Here is a 16,705-nt window from a genome sequence, read left to right on the forward strand (position 1 = left end):
TCCTAAACGAGCAGCCGGGGCATAGGAGTAACGGGCACATGCCTTATGGTAGTGGTGGCTGTTTGTCCTTGAGCGAACTGAACTGGTAGATTTAAAATTCAAGGTCGTCATTCTAAAACATAATGTGTTCTCATAACCGACCTACATGAAAAAGCCTAAAGTATAGGCTCATACATAAAAGTCACGTTTTTATCATAACAATTTCCACTATTTTGACACCATGTGTGAGTAGTTTTAAAAACATCTGCATGAACGAAAAAAACGCACTAGCCCTGCAGCATAGAGGTTGCAACTATGCGCAGCATCGTTGAGAGGCAGCCATCCGGGGATCAAGCCGGGCCACTTCAGGCAAAAGGGCATTCTCATTAGACCTCTCCTCCCCAGGACGCACCAGCCGCGCTGCTGATACCCGGGGGTACCGATCTTATAGGAATAACGGACCTGTTTCAGGTTGAGCATATTGTAAATCACTGAAAAATAGAAACCAGACAAAAACATTTATTTGATGTGAGAACCAAAAATTGTACAGAAGACATTTTATGTGGCCACTTTTTTGACAGTTGCACATGAACTTTAGTGTCCTGTCACACGTAGGCTACTAAAGCAGACAGCATGCCATTCATGGCTCCTGCTTGATAGGTGAAGTGTCGGATAAATTCGTGGTAAGAGATTGACAGAGGAATACTCTAATTTCGGGTCATGCTAGTCCAGATACGCCACTCCAAAGGCAAATCTTATTCATAATGCTGTTTTATGTTTCAAACGGGAAAACATTATAGAAGTGGGAAAAGACGATGCTTATAGGCTAATACAATCAAGAAGTCTTCAGAACGAAAAAGAACAAAGATATCCAAATCACAACGGGAAGAAAAGATAGAATACGTTTGTCATAAGTTCACACAAAACATTGGAATGTTCGGTTGCATCTGAAAACTATACATATTGCATTTCCTCACGTCCTCGATTGATTCATTTAATAATTTTTTTGAAAACAAAATTAAAGCATAGATTTAATCTTTCTTCTCGAACTCATTACAGTGAGAGGTAAGCCATATCATACCAGAGTTTAGAGGAGTTCTTGACCAAGCGTAAAAAACAAACACACACTTAAAATCAAACCAAAAGCCTTGGTCTGTTGAGGTACATTTTCCGTCGCTCCTTGACTTATACTACCCGCATTTGAAAGGCCACTCACTATAGGCTATCTGTCTCTTTAAAGAGAAATGTAAAGAAAGCTTTGGATGGACATACCTAACTTTTTCAAACACCATTGTCAGGGTTGCCAGATACCTGCTTGGTAAGGTAGACTCACAAGAAAAGCATAATTATAATATTTTAACACCTTCTGGAGTTCCAGATGTAAATCTACAGTTAATATATGATTATCGAAGGACAAAATCAAGATAGTTCCCTGACTTACACTTACATGATTAGGTTTATGACAACATGACTTAAAATAGTTTTTAACCCCTGGTCAATTCCTTTGTCCCATCTCATTACTGATCGTTATACACTCACCGAACACTTTATTAGGAACACCTGTACACCTTCTCATGGTGGAGGTGGTGGAACACCTGTACACCTTCTCATGGTGGAGGTGGTGGAACACCTGTACACCTTCTCATGGTGGAGGTGGTGTAATGGTGTGGGGAATGTTTTCTTGGCACACATTGGGCTTGTTAATACCAATTAATCATCACTTGAATGCCACAGCCTATTTGAGTATTGTTGCTGACCATGTGCATCCCTTCTTGGCCACAATGGCTACTTCCAGCATGATAATGCACCATGTCACAAAACAAAAGTCGTCTCAAATTGGTTTCATGAACATGACAATGAGTTCAGTGTTCTTCAGTGGCCTTCCCAGTCACCGGATCTGAATCCAATAGAACACCTTTGGGATGTGGTAGAACGGGAGATTCACAGCTTGAAAGTGCACCTGAAAAATCTGCATCTTGTGGATTCAATGCCACGAAGAACTGAGGCTCTTTTGAGAGCAAAGGGAGGCCCTACCCAGTGTTAGTATAGTGTTCCTAATAAAGTGTTTGGTGAGTGTACATTTCATATAGAAACCCATTCCAAATCTGCAATATCTCATTCAGCAATGCAGGCTTACAGAGGAGGTGTTTGGGTGAAAGGGTCATTAGAATCCATAAGATACTGTATAGCTATTAAAACAGTGTGGATAAGCTGCAGTCAAACAAATGTAAACATTTGGGGCAGATAGTGCATCCCGTTCAACTCCAGGCAAGCCAAAAAAAAAGAAAAAAAAAAAAGGCATTTTATCTAGTATTGAAGAGGCATGCCATTCTGTCTCTGACTTCTTTTGCCATTTCCTTAAATAGGCAGTGGAGAATTGCTTTATATATATATAAAAAAAAGTGGTGTTTAAGAATGAGAGCATAAATCATTTTTGGGGCACAGATACTAAATAATTGATAGTTGGTACACCGTACACAAAACAAATGTCAGGACAACTAGAGTTGATGACGCATCATCACAGTAACAACCATAACAGGCTGCAGCCTCTCTGTATGCTATGAAGACCAAGCACCATTTTCACCTGGTTGGCCCTGATGGACTGGAGTATCACTATATTCTATGCAAGGAGCAACTCAAAGTCAAAACAGAAGTGAGTGGATCATGGAACCAAAGGTGGTCTGATGGTTTGAGGAGAGGGAAAGGTCAGGTGGCCAGCCAATCACGTCAGCCCTCAGTGTTGTTCGTCAGTGATGGTTGTTCCAGTCCAGTCGTGGTGAGGGAGGCCTGGTTTCCTCGTGTCTTGTCATTCTCTTCTCTTTTTCCTGTCTTCTATGAACCACTCGCAGTGAACAGAGCAGCTCTCAGCCTGTAGACAGAGAACAGAAGGGGTCGGAGGTCACAGAGGTGCAGTGCCAGCCAGGTTCCTCTGCTTCCCCAGGAGTGATAAGTTGTTCACACTATTATACCAACCAGAACTCTACGCTGGTTCACACTCCTACTTTAGTATATTTGAAAGTAACTGAAATACAAATGCTATTTTGACCCTGGTCTGCTGTTGACATGCAACAATCTACTGGGTAGCTGAATTAGGCCTAGGGTAGGGGGTTAGGGTACAGTTAGTTGAAGTGTTTGTTGATAGCTACATGAACATATAAAAGGGATATAATAAACAAAAGAGATGGTTTATTTTAACACTTCCATTTGTCTTTAGATATCTCCTAAGTTGACAGTCGATTGAGATGTTTCTATGTGCTTCCCTTTGTTGTTTAGTTACGTCCAGCAACCGCCATCACTCAACTTGTAGACAGAACAGGAGTAAACGGGGAAAGTAGTTTCTTGCACCATTAAGCACCGAAATGTCCATATAAAGCTCCTACAGATCAGCAATATAGATGTTGTACATAAAACCGACCGCTTTTGTAGTGTTCTCTCTGAAATTTCAGTTATGTTGACAGTTCTGATAGGAATTCTGACTGGGGTTTTTGGGCAGCCTAAAATACCTTTTATTTTTAAACATGACTTTTAAAAAATATAAATCATTATCTGGTAATATGCCCCCCTACAGCACTCAGGTCATATAGTTGCTACACAAGTAGCTTTAGAATCTTTAAATGGACATTTGGTTCTTAATGGAGCAAGACGCTACTTTCCCAAGTTATTCTCGTTCCATCTCCAACTTGAGCAATTGCAGCTGCTGGACATAACTACATAACAAAGGTAAGCACTTAAAAAACATCTGGGTCGATCAACATGGGAGATATATCTAAAAACAAATGGGGGGGAACTATACATATAAAGACTTCTCTGAAAGTAATTTGGTCATCCGTTCAATGGTATAAAGCAACAGCGACAGTCTCACTTCATGGACCAATATATCTCTCATCTCAAAAAGACTAAACAGGTGGCTTTATTCATGCATGTGCTTCAAAAGGGTTTCCATTACGTCCACGCTCCCATTTGTCAGACAGGCTGCGGCTAATTTCCTCATAAATGCCTTTCAATGCTAATTGTGTCTTTCCTCTGCTTTCCTGATCTCCACCCTTGTCCACACGGTGAAAATCACTTCACTAATCTGATTTAGGGCGGGGAGAAACCTAATTCAGGCCAAATGCAGACACCAAGTCATTAGTGGTGGTTGGAGAGACCACTAAAAGGTTGGAGAAAGACAAGCCTAATGGTAATGAGGAAGAAACAGAGAACAAGGGAATAGATTCATCATCTATTGAGTCAAGAGGGAATACTGCCTTGACTGTGGGGTTTTACTGCTTGGAAAACAATTACACACGATGTTGTGGCGTCAAAAGGGGGATATACAACCTCAACAACAAAGCTAAGAGACACAAAACCAGTGTATAACAGCCCAGACAATCATGGTGGGAAGAGGGGATTTTACACTCTTACACACGTGCATTACCATATCCACAGAATCAACCAAATCTAGCAATGTAATTCCACCTCTATGGTGTCAATTTTATTGAGCATTCAAACTGCCAGCCATACCAAAGTGCAGTGCATTGTAGTTACTAACAACTGACACAATTGTTCAATGAATTTGCTCTCTACCTCATCAGTGCTGTTAAGACAACATTCTACTTGCTGACGTATTAAAAGTATAAAAAGCTTGACTCGATCAATTCTATAAATTACACATTCCATTATACTTCTAAGCTCTGAGAGAAAAGGAGCGAGTGCGATGCACCCTACTGTACCCAATACACACAGAAGGTACTGCAGTGCCTTCAGAAAGCCTTTAGAAAATGAAGCCCATGAGCAGGTGAGAAATGTTTCTGATACATAAACAAAAAAACGTATACACTCCACCATAACACAAGTCCCAGAATACAAGGAATGCAGTGTACCTTTTTAAGCTGCTTTCACATTACACGATTCTTCAGGACGCCATAAGAACTTCCTAGGAAGTTTGAGAAAGGCTCTCTGAATGCATTCAGCTCCGGGTTAATATCAAAACATGTTTAATATTTGATTATGCCCAATGCGCCTTCCTCAGTGAAGTCTTTAAAGTGAAAGCCTCACATCTTGCAACGGTACCGTCTCCTCCTTGTGTAATGTTAAAGGCTATCCGACCATTCGATTGTTAAAAATCGTATACTGTGCAGGCAGCTTCAGAGGCGTTCACTAATTAGAAGGTCACTATTCCAAGGACCAAAGTGAAGACTATGGGAGGGGCTTAACGATGCATTATGATGACACATGGTGACAAACACAGGACAAAAAGCAAGTTTCCAGACACACATACATATCATTTGCTTGGTGTCACGTCAAGTGCTTTTAATTGTATAGTTAGTGATTTCAACATGCTTGACATTTTTAGCATCCAATGTCTGTCTGGTTCAGACAGCAACTCACCAACACTGGCCTGGTCATAAGTCTTAGCCAATCATGTTGAGTTAAGCGTCCCTCCTAAAGACCTCTTCACCCCCACTAGAGAAACTACAAGTTTCTCTCTAGTTAATAAAAAAATAAAAAAATAAGTAATTTTTCCTCCTTCTAGCATTGTGACTGCCTATGGCCGCTGGTCCTAGCATTGATTACTTTATCTTATGATGACTGACGGACAGATGATTCACTTACTTAAACAAATGCATTTGTTGTAAGTCGCTTTGGATAAAAGGCGTCTGCTAAATGCCATAAATGTAAAAATGCATCAGACAGCATGAAGAGAAGAAATGGACAGAAGGGATAATTGGATCACGTCATCCATGTGTCAGTCATGCGAGTAACAAACACATAAAAGAGACACCAGTTCTCTCCATCAGTGTTAGTCTCAGGGGAGGCAGCATGCCACGCATGGTCAGCTGCATTTTCCCCAAAACCACGAAATGAGCAGGAGAACTCAAAGGAGAGTGTTGATGGAGGGATAACAGTGTTGTTGAAGGAGGAGAAGGGTGAGTCACAGTGAGCCGAGTCAGCCACGGAGAGGCAGAGGTTAGAGCGTTCAGTCCACAGACAGAAGTGGGCGGGGAGTGTCACAGAGGAAAAGGGCTCCCATTGGAACACGCGAGTGACACAGTGCCAGCAAGCCGAGTCCCTGGGGCAGACGACATGGTGGTGTGGTGGGTTGTGGGTCACGCCAACAGTCACCACCCCGACATCACACGGATAGAGATGGACAGACATGGAGAACGGGGGGAGTATCAGAGAGAGAAGAGATAGAGAGAGAGAGAGGGACAGAGACAGAGAAGAAGGGGGTGGTGGTGGTTAAGGAGAGGTTGGTTAGTGGTTAGATGTCGGTAGATGGAGTCAGGGGCTTCTTACAGAAAACCACAGTCTCATAGTCAGTGATGTGAACCGCACCTGAGGAGGTTTGCTCCGAGGTCTCCGTGGCAATGCCCCCCAGCTCTGATGGGCTCTGGTCAATCTCCAGCACCGTGGCAGGGGGAGGGGTCTCAGAGGGGGCGGGGCTAGGGGTCTCTGAAGGGGCAGGGTTAGCAGCCTTTGCATCGTCTGGGTGAGAGGGAATGAACAGAAAACGGTTAAAGACATGATTACTGAACTTGAAGTAAAACATTGATAGGCACGCCACAATTGACGACTTGGAGTAGACTGCACGTGTGGGAGTCAGGGACAGCCCTAACTCAGTTCTAAGTGTAATAGTTACCCTCCGCCAGGGTAGCAGGTGTTTCCTGGACTGTTGGAGGGGTGGAGGCCCTCTCTTTCTCTGGGTTGGCGTCAGTAGGGCTATCGGTAGGTGAAGAGACGGGGTCTGATGTTGTAGGGGTGTCCTGGACCAGAGTCACCACTGATTCTGCCACTGTGCGATAGACAAAGGAGGAGGAAGAGGGAGACAGAAAGAAAGAAAGAAAGAGAGTGGCAGGTTGGATTACGACAACCTTCCTCTGACTACACAACTGAACGAACAGCACCCTGAGCTGTACAAAGCCAGTTAGAGACACACTTTTCAGTTGTGGATCAGTCAACTACTAGTGAATCGTTGTTTTCATTAAAAAAAAATAAAAAAAATAATCTACTTGTGATGTACTAGACGCCCTGCTTAAAATTGAAGCTAAAAATCCATTGGGGCTGATCTGCTTGATTCAGGCGTATTGCAGCTCCCTGATTGTGCAGTCGTTGGCACATATGTTTAATCTGACTTATCTCAGGTGCTATCCCCATGGTTTGGAAGGCAGCCCATGTGCTCCCTCTCCATAAAAGTGGTGACCCCTCCAACCAAGACAAAAGCAGGGTCCCTGCTGCCTTATTTATAGGTCTCTCCAAGGCATTAGATATGGTCGACCACTACCTACTCATTTCAGAGGTTGTCTGAACTAGGCCTGGATCAGGCCTCATGTAGCTGGTTTATAAATTATTTGACAGACAGAAAGCAGTGTGTCTTAACTGATGGTGTTAAATTCATTTTACTGGTCATAACAAAGGGTGTCCCACAGGGATAATTTCTTGGTCTGGTTCTTTTTACTATTTAAATTAAGAATATTGGATTATCTGTAAATAATTGTAACCTGCATCTATATGCTGATGACACTGTTGTACATGCTATTGCCCCCAAGATCGACCAGGCTCTTTGTGAGCTACAGTCTTCACTGTCCTGTAGAGAGCATTTGTTGGGCTGAGGTTAGTGCTTAATGCTGGAAAAAACAAATAAGTTATTTACCAAATCACAGAAAAATGTATCTGATTTATGCATATGTACTTTGAGTGGTGCCCCCATTGAGCATGTCCCTGTTTATAAATATTGCATTTGGTTTGACAAAGACTTCAGAAAACATAAAAAAAAGTATTTTTGTCCTTCTTCTAGCATTGTGACTGCCTATGGCCCCTGGTCCGAGCATTGATTACTTTATCTTATGATGACTGATGGATAGATGATTCACTTACTTAAACAAATGTATTTGCTGTAAGTCGCTCTTGGATAAAGGCGTCTGCTGAATGCCATTAATATAAACAAATGTAACACGGAGGAGCTTGTTAAAAAGCTACAATTTAAGGTGGGCTTCTTTTACAGGAACAGATCTTGTCTTTCCCTGAACAGTAGAAAGCAGATTGTGCAATCAACCTTCATGCCAGTGCTTGATTATGGTGATCTCATCTACCAAAATGCAGCAGTCAGGACGCTAAAACCTTTGGATGCCATCTACCAGAGCGCCCTTCAATTCATCACAGGTGCTAGTTTTAATTGCATACTTTATCAAAAGGTTGACTGGAGGACTCTCTTTTTGTGTATAAAGCCCTACTGCATAAACTCCTGGCTTACCTAACCTCATTCTTGAAATTCAAGAACAAATGACTCATTCTCAGAGTTAGTTAACTCTTGAGGTTCCTCGGGTCTCCACCAAATTGGGTAAGTCTGCTTTTAGTTATGGTGCACCTCAGTGGTGGAACAATCGACAGAAATCATTTCAGTTGGATGTTCTGGTGCCGCTCAGGCAATTTAGGGTGTTAATTGAGGACCTCCTTGGTGAAGGATGCGATTGTTTCTACTAATATATTGCGGTTTTATATGATGTATTGATTTCTGTATTGAACTGTGTTGTATTTGTTGTGTGTTGTTTTGTTATTGTGTAAATATTGTGGACAGGGTGCACCTGCAAAAGAGGCCTTGGTCTCAGTGTGTCTCCCCTGTATAAATAAAGGTAAAATAAATGCACATGCTTTGAGTCCTCTCATTGTCAATTGTACGAGAAGTCCCTTGGATGAAACAAAACAACTGGTCACCCCTCCATATTCCTGTACCTGTCTGTATGTCTTTCTCCTCCTCCTTCTCTGGTTCTGCTTTAGGCTTGCAAGGGCTGGAGGTCGGGCTCTCTTCCTGGGTCTGGCCCTTCCTCTCCTTGTCCTGGGCGGGGCTGTTCTCTGTGCTAAGGGGCTTCAGGGGGCTCTCACCCAGGCTGCTGCGGGGGGACTGCATCTCCATCTCCTCCCCCCAGTCGGTCACGGGCTGGTGGCCGTCCAGGGGGGTGAAGGGGCTGAGGGGCTTGGCGCCCTCTGGAGAGGCCTGGGCCTCGTTGGGGTTGGGGATGTGGATTTTAGGCAGAGGGGTGCGCTGCTCTTTGGGGCTGGCAGACGGGGGGGGCACGGAGGGCGGGGGAGAGGTGGGAGATTTTTTGTCTGCTTTGGGGTGAGGCATCTCCTTTTCAGACTTTCTGTTTTTCTCCTCCTCCTTTTCTTCTTCTCCCTCAGAGTCACTGTCCCCTTCCATCTCTTCGTCCTCGCCATCACTGGCATCCTCCCACTCATCCTCCTCGTCCTCCTCCCCATTCCCTCCATCAGTGTTCTTCTCCTCTGCCTAAGGTAAAAAAAAAAAAGAACTTGATGACTCTTATAATACAGTTACAATCAAAGCCAAACAAGTAGAGAAGTGTGTCACCAAGGCTGCAGCTAAAGACAGTTTATCTAGTTCTGTCGAATACTCCGAATATTTTCTCTTAGAGTAATTCTCAACGTTAAAACCACAATAATCGTTTTTCAGCAAAACAGTGACCCGCCACTTATAATAATAACACAGTTGAGGGAAGGGGCTGGGAAATGAATCCCTTATCAAATCTATAGACATCTTTCTAGATGCAAGGACTGACTGTACATGACATTCACTTGACTTTGTGGCTACACATTGTTTATGTTCTTGTTTTTAAATAATGGAATAATGCAACCTTTAATTTGCGTTTCGTTGTGCTAAACTCACGAGGCTAATAAATCACTTGCTCAATATCCACTCTTGGCACTAACAATAAAATGCATCTCACCATAGACAAAAACACACACACACAACATTATCAACATCTTCATCATAAGTTATATCCTTCAAGAATCAATAGCTCTTTTCAACAGCAGCGCCGAACAGGTCTGAGTAAGCACAGCTGAAGCCTCCGAGTGACTGTAGAAAAACAGTTGGCCTTGGCATGCGCTGGCATGCCCAGCATGGAAAGCATGGAAAGCCGGCTATTGGCCTGCTGTGGAAGCCGGCTATTGAGTATATAAATCATGAATTTAAACGACCATTGAACAGATTCCCAAATCCCATTTTGTGCCTTAGAATGTTTACAGCCCCTGGCGTATGGAGGTGGGACAAAGCACCTTGTTTGATGACGGCGCTTTGGGCTTCCTCTCCTCCTTCTTCTTAGTCGTCTTCTCCTCCGTCTTGGTCTTGTCCTCCTTCTCTTTCTCCTCGTTCTCCTTCTCTCCCTCCCAACGGTTGTCGTGCATGCTGTCAAAGAGATCCAACCAGCTCAATGGACAGTATTGAGTTTAAATGTAGTGTTTCACACATCCAATAAACTGCATCAGGTGCCTGGGTACAAATTATGTCAAATTTAACTAACCCCAGCTTGTCAGAAAACTGATAACAGTCAGTGGAGGACAGGCTGTGTTGTACCTGTAGCTTTTGTTCTGTGCTCGTCCCCTCCCTCTGCCTCGCTCCCCGCGACCTCCATCCCTGGGCTTGTCCCGGCCTTGTCCCAGGAAGTCTCCAAACGTGGGCACCTTGGGAGGCCTGTCGTCTGGAGAAGGGAAGGGTGGGTCCAATGAGAGAACAGAACAGAAGGTCAGGCGGTTGGATTGGAACAGAAGTCCTTGATAACCAATTACAACAGTGCAGTGCGGGCAAAGACACTTTTCAAGGTAACAGATTCATCACTGTGACAGATTGTTTTTCAAGTGCTGCTGTGTTTTGGGGGGAAAGGGGATGGAGAGAGACGTGGAGAGGGTACAAGTGGGATTTGTGAAGGACAGGAAGCTAGTGACGCAGTTGCAGGGTACTGTGTGAACGAATGAAGGAGAGAGATGCCGTGGAGCAGACAGTCTAGTGTCCATGTCTGTCAGTGGTTGTGTAACCGCGGGGAGTGTGTGCGTGCACCACTTGCCTCTCCTGCTGCCCTGTTCTGGCATGCCCTCTGCGGCCACAGCTGGGTCCTCCTTGAACCTGTGAAAACACTGGAGGGTCAGACTACTCTGCCTAGCACCCTGTCACACTGTGTTACCTGTCACCACGCTCCCCGCCATCAACGCCAACAACCCCCAACCTGTCCTCACACTGCCCTGGGGGAGGCTGGTGGAGGGCCACGTCAGAGGAAGGGCTCATTGTCATGCATGAAACAGAATGGTGTTTCAAATCCTATTCCTGATTCTGTTCAATGCAAAACAATGAGCCTGTCTTTCCGATGTCTACCTCCACCGGCCTCCCTGACTATCCTCCCCTACATGGACCTGTCAACCTCCTCGTCCAAGACTGCCTTCAAGCTAAACATCTTCTGGCTCATGGCAGGTTTGGAGCTGATGTTGTACAGGGATTGGTTAATGTTTACACACCAGTGACAGGTACAGGACCGTATTCCTTCATCACCGACTGATTTGGGGGAATTGGCGTGGCCTGACAGAGAGGTCCATTTGTTTCCCTGAAGGTCACATTATGTTCTTGAAGATAACACTCTCCCCCCCCCATCTTACATGATGTCAGCGGCCCCCTCCCCCCCATGGTGTCAGTGCCCCCCCCCCCCCTCACATGGTGTCAGTCTTCTGGGCGTCCCACTCCCTTCTCCACTGGCCCGTAGCATTACGGTGGCGGGCCAGGCGTGCCTCGTCTATCTGCTCCCGCTCCTTCTTCCAGCGCAGGTACTCGGCCCGCTCCCGGCCCGTCATGGACATGGTCATGTCCGAGGACCCTTTAGGGCCCCCTGGCCTACGACTCTAGGGGGGAGAGAGGATGAGAGTTAGAGAAATAAAGACAGACTGAGGGAGGGAGGCAGGTTGATAGCAACATTGATGAGCGATATGTGAAGAAGGTTTAATAACAGACTAACTAAAGGCCTCCAGTGTAGGGCTCATTCTATCAATGAGGAGACAAAGACTTACTGGATGACAAAACACAGAGAAATATGTATAGATCAACGCAATGTATCCTCAACAAAATATGCAACACAACTCACGGTCCACTCCTTCTCCTGTTCGGCGCCAGTCTTGACGTTGTCAAAGTCCAAGCCCCCCCAGTTGCGGACGTGCCGGCGGCTCCCATCCTTGCGGTCGATGTCTGGTGCCGGCCCGGAGCGCCGCGGGTCATCTAGGAAGTTACGGATGGGTTTGTCTCCATCCGCCTGCAGGGGAATTCCAAACACAACTTACTCATGGGCTCTGCACACAGCAGACGCTACATGGGGCCCTTGGGACAACCCTACCCTCAACCCTTACCCCTAACCTTAACGTTAACCCCTAACCTTTTCTATCTCAACTCCTACTGACATCAGAGTCGGGGGCGTCCCAAGCATCCCACTGAAATGTAAACATGAAATGTAATGACAGCTGAGATGCAGATCTGAACAGTTAAGGAGAAATTTATACTGGACAATGTTGTTTTGTAAAAAGTGTGATACATGCAATGGTTTACCTCTATAGCTGGCTAGCTACTTGGACTGTTCTCACCACCCACCGTGTTAGCAAGCCAACTACAGAACATGGCCACTAGCACCGACTGGCCAGTTGAGGAGGCTAAAAGCCTAAAATTTAAGCACGGTTGAATCCCGGAAGTGGCTATGGAAAAGTAATTGGCTTTGGCATGCACAGTTTTGGCACCACTGTGGAAAGGGGGCTAACATCGCAAAATGGCTTCCTTTACCCTTTGTCCTCTCTCGTACTCTGCGATCTTCTCCATCTCCTCGTTCATTTTCTCAATGTTCTGCCTCCTCTTCTCCTCCCACTCCTACATAAGAGGCACAACAGAATGAGCTTAGTCAGGTTTCATGTTCAGTAAGTATCAGTTATGCAGTTTACCTCTCCAGCGTGTGTGAGATGACACATTGTCCAGTTCTCTGTGTTCTACTATTACTCTGTGTTCTATTGTTACGAACAACATCTTCACTGATCAAAAACCTATCATTTAGACTAAGCATAATTTCTGGGACCATAGCATTTGGTCAACCTCATTGAGGCTACTGTATATACTATAACGCCTAGCCAATGAACATTTGCCTCATCAATTCTCTATCCATCTGCCTAAAAATGTGGTCCTATTCACTTCCTCAAATCCATCTCAAAAGCATTTGACGGGAGTTAGCATGGAGTGGAGGGAGTTTCCACCACATCGCCAGTCCATTCCTTTTAAATCCTTGAGGAAAGTCAACAGGTTTACACTTTGGGAAGGAAGGCAGACGGTTGAAACGCAGCATGACAACTGGAAGTCTGATATGGCGATGCAGGTCAGCTATCCACACTCACCTTAGACTTCCTGTCTGTACCAGATCCATCCTGTGTTGGTCCACCTCCTCCTCCTCCTCCTCGTCCTTCCCTTCCCCTTCCTCCTCTTCCTTCTCCTCCTCCTACTCCTTCCTGTCCTCCTCCTCCTCCGTCCCTTCCTCCTCTTCCTCTCCTCCCTCCTCGAGGGGCACGTTCGCTGCAGCCAGGTGCCTCCCCTGCCTCTCCCTCCATGGTCAGTCTGTCTGGGCGAGGATCCGCTGCGTTGTACTCTCGGGGCTCTCTCCTCTCCTGTCGGGGTCCTCCCCCTCTCTGCCCCCCCCTTCCCAGACGCCCTGACCCTGCCCTCCTCGGGGGGCTGTTGCCCTGCTCTGGTCTGAAGCCGCCATCTCCCTCCTCTGGGGTCCGTCTGGCCCGCGGCGTCCCTTGTTTCCAGTCGTTGATCACTCGTTTCTCCTGTGTTGGGGAGAAAGAGGTCATTGCTGCGAAAGAGGCCATCTGGACCGTCCAACATGATCAACAGACTTTTTTTAAATTTATTTCTTTTACATTTTTCTCTCCCACCAGTCCATAGGAGGCATCTTAAAAACATATCTGTGAAAAGAGGTTTGCAGGCTGAGCACTTGTATGTGTCACCCTCCTCAAACTGTCACTGCACCCTCTGAGAATCTTGGGACAGGGCATGTGTGGAGGATGGGACAGGGCGTGTGTGGAGGATGGGACAGGGCGTGTGGGGAGGATGGGACAGGGCGTGTGGGGAGGATGGGACAGGGCGTGTGGGGAGGATGGGACAGGGCGTGTGGGGAGGATGGGACAGGGCGTGTGTGGAGGATGGGACAGGGCGTGTGTGGAGGATGGGACAGGGCGTGTGTGGAGGATGGGACAGGGCACGCTGCTAGGCCAGAGAACATGTAAGGAAGCAGAGCACCCCTTTTTGATGGGAACAAATCAGAGTTGGTTTGCATTCACCATCATTCGGTATCACAGTCAAACACGATCTCAGAGCTGAGGGGTAGACATTGCTAACATCGTCAAGCTGAAATGTGTATAATAAATCGGTAGTACCCACACGTTTTTAAACTCTGAGAGGCTACACACTAACTAATTTTGACAAATTGATGGAGAGTACACTAAATCATTTCCCTGTTCACTTATGTCAGGACTTTCCTGTTCTGTCTCAGGAGGGTGCAGTGTTAATATCATGTCAGCAGGCTGCTGGAAGATGAACGACCATTTTAGCTCAGAGTCAAATCTGTGTTCTCCATTAGACAAGCCTAATTTCATCCAGCTGCCATAGCAGAGACAAATGAATGGCTTGACGAGAGGAAATGAGATGTGAAGAAGCCAGGAGACTTTGACAGGCGCCCATCCAGGAGGCTGAGGGGGGAGGAGGGGGGTCATTGTTCTTGGAAGTGCACAATGTCTCATTTTAGCCTTTTTGACCAGGCATGAGCTTGCAAATGGCTTTCTTACTGGACAAGTTCAGGTACAGAGGAAGCTGGTGGATGGAGACATGGGGAGGACGAGCTCATTGTAATGAATGGAACGGAATGAGAAACAGTGTTCCATCCATCACAATGAGCCCTAACTAAGGAATGCTGTCTGGGGCTAGTATACTATAAATGCAAGCCTTAGTCTCACTATACCCTATTAAATACTCATTCATTCTATAAAGCACTAGTCCAGTCACCATGTTTTTTTGTTATCGTTTCGGGGCAGATTCCCAGACACAGATTACCCTTTGTTGCTAAATTGCATTTTTCAGTCTCAGAGTTTCTCTAGATTTAAAAACTCGGATTTACTGATTCTGATTTTGAAAATTAGAGCATATCTCGATCTAAGAGGTTTAAATTAGACCTGGTCAGAGGTTAGAGAGGCCGGCCAGCAATCGGTAGGTCACTGGTTTGATCCCCAGGAGGGAGCCGGGTGTGAGCCGGTGGGTTGCTGGCGTCATATCTAAGGTGCCTACCACTGCCGTTGTGCCCTTGAGCAAGGGGTGTGTGCAGAAAGACCACATTCCAATACGGTGGCAGGCTAGTCCTTCTGTTCTCACCCCTGCAGGCCTGGAGAGATCCACAGTGACGGTGAAGTTCTCTTTCTCCGTCTTCCGTCTGTCTCCCTCTGGCTCGTGAGGGCGGGGCTTCCTGGCCGGCATCACAGCGACGCCATCCTGTTCAGCCTTCTTCTTGTCCTCCTCGATTTCCTGTTGAAAGATGACCAGGATCAATGGAAGTGGGGGTGACGAGACCAACAGAAGCTCATCAGTGTTTCACTGTTGCCCTCGCTCCTTTTAACCCTGCAGGAACTCATCATTATAATCAATAGTTTAGCCGAATATAAAACGATCATAACAAAAGTGATAAAAATGGGGCTCCTAGATTTAAAACAACGCAGAAGCCTTCGGTAGTTGTGAGATTGCAGTTGTAGATCGTTCCTAAAGTCTGTGATGTGGCTGCAGGATTAAGACGGCCTGATGTATGATGGAGTCGCATGGTTTAATGGCTGTTAATAAAGTATGTGACCTCACCTGGTACCTCCGAACCAGAGCCTCATTCTTCTTGCGCAGGGCCTCGATCCGTCTGTCCAGCTCTGCATCCTTCTCCTCCTTGGTCTTGAGATCCACCGCTGTAGACTAGCGGTGTGGAGAGGTACACATGCTGCATGTGGTTATTTAGACAAAACTAACAACACAAAGAACTACTGGCAAATACTGTTGACGGAGGAGCTCACCATGGCGTCTAGCCTGTCTTCATGTGCAGGTGGTGGATTGCGAACCTGCCTACCACCTTCAATGAAAAACAAACTCTTAGAATACAACAGAGGGGAAGACCTACTCTATACACAACCACAACAGCAGCAGTGCATTACAGAGAGAAACAACTATAATTTACCTAGTCTAGATTAGATTAACTATATAGGCCTATCACGGCCGGGTGTGAATTCATAAACCCCTTCCTGCGTCTACTAGGCTAAGCCTCCTAAGATATTACTGGTGCGCACCAACGCGCATTAAATGGAGGCCTTCAGATGACACGAAAATCATATTTTGGAGTGAACAGGCTACCTTCCACTATTTCATAAACAACTTTTAACCTTTCAATATCTGCGGTTTCAGCTAATAGTGTCCAGGTGACACTTGGCTAGCTAAGAGGTAGCTATATACTCGGGCATGTCCACGAATTATTTCGGTAGCAAGAAGAGCTGAACCTCCATCGTGTTGAAACGAATGTTCTACAACGCTTATGCACACGTTTTACACGAAGTCGGTGAAAAGATACAAAGGATCCTAGTTAGGTTACCTTCAGAGAGAGTGGGTTGTTAAAACAGGCAGTGTGCAGCTCGTTACAATGTTTCAATTCCTGCAGCAGTTACAATGTGTCCTTATGTGCATTTCCTGTCCGCCAATTCAACTTCCTGCGAAATTAAGAACCTTCCGTTTTTAAAGAGACAATGTACAAAATCAAGGGAGCAAAATAGTGGAACCCAATGATGTATGAATGGTCAGAAACGGAATATCACACAAATACATCATGGTACCTTCTTATTCTGTGAGACTAAGTCACAACCA

At 45.7% G+C, this 16,705-nt stretch overlaps 2 protein-coding genes across 3 annotated transcripts in view; one reads left to right on the forward strand and one right to left on the reverse strand.

The window, feature by feature from the left end:
- Positions 1-16,705, forward strand: part of zc3h4 (zinc finger CCCH-type containing 4) — a gene marked incomplete at its 5' end in the record, with an annotated part of 128,263 nt that overhangs the window by 65,364 nt on the left and 46,194 nt on the right. The gene's annotated exons all lie outside the window — the stretch shown is intronic.
- ccdc9 (coiled-coil domain containing 9) lies at positions 483-16,534 on the reverse strand. 2 transcript variants are annotated; one of them, XR_014554497.1, is made up of 16 exons: positions 16,437-16,534; positions 15,868-15,923; positions 15,665-15,769; positions 15,191-15,340; positions 13,162-13,593; positions 12,563-12,646; positions 11,880-12,044; positions 11,456-11,640; positions 10,818-10,876; positions 10,331-10,454; positions 10,033-10,162; positions 8,692-9,244; positions 6,602-6,754; positions 6,298-6,447; positions 1,610-2,848; positions 483-1,539 (listed from the first exon to the last, which is right to left on the reverse strand). XR_014554497.1 is itself a non-coding variant. In XM_083680443.1 (15 exons), the coding sequence occupies exons 2-15, from the start codon at positions 15,868-15,870 to the stop codon at positions 2,844-2,846; spliced, it is 2,298 nt and encodes a 765-aa protein (XP_083536569.1). In that variant the 5' UTR covers positions 15,871-15,923; positions 16,437-16,534; the 3' UTR covers positions 483-2,843. The 2 variants fall into 2 exon arrangements, 1 of the variants encoding a protein (XP_083536569.1); XM_083680443.1 differs by having other exon boundaries at positions 483-2,848.

The sequence above is a fragment of the Argentina silus genome, assembly GCF_951799395.1.
Source record: "Argentina silus genome assembly, chromosome: 11".
NCBI lineage: Eukaryota > Metazoa > Chordata > Actinopteri > Argentiniformes > Argentinidae > Argentina > Argentina silus.

What these genes read in the sequence shown, in the direction of transcription:
- ccdc9 (XM_083680443.1), bottom strand. An exon ending in GCACAGAACAAAAGCTACAG is followed by an intron (nt 10,163 to 10,330) that starts GTACAACACAGC and finishes TCTCTTTGACAG; the next exon opens with CATGCACGACAACCGTTGGG. An exon ending in ACCTGCTACCCTGGCGGAGG is followed by an intron (nt 6,448 to 6,601) that starts GTAACTATTACA and finishes CCTCTCACCCAG; the next exon opens with ACGATGCAAAGGCTGCTAAC.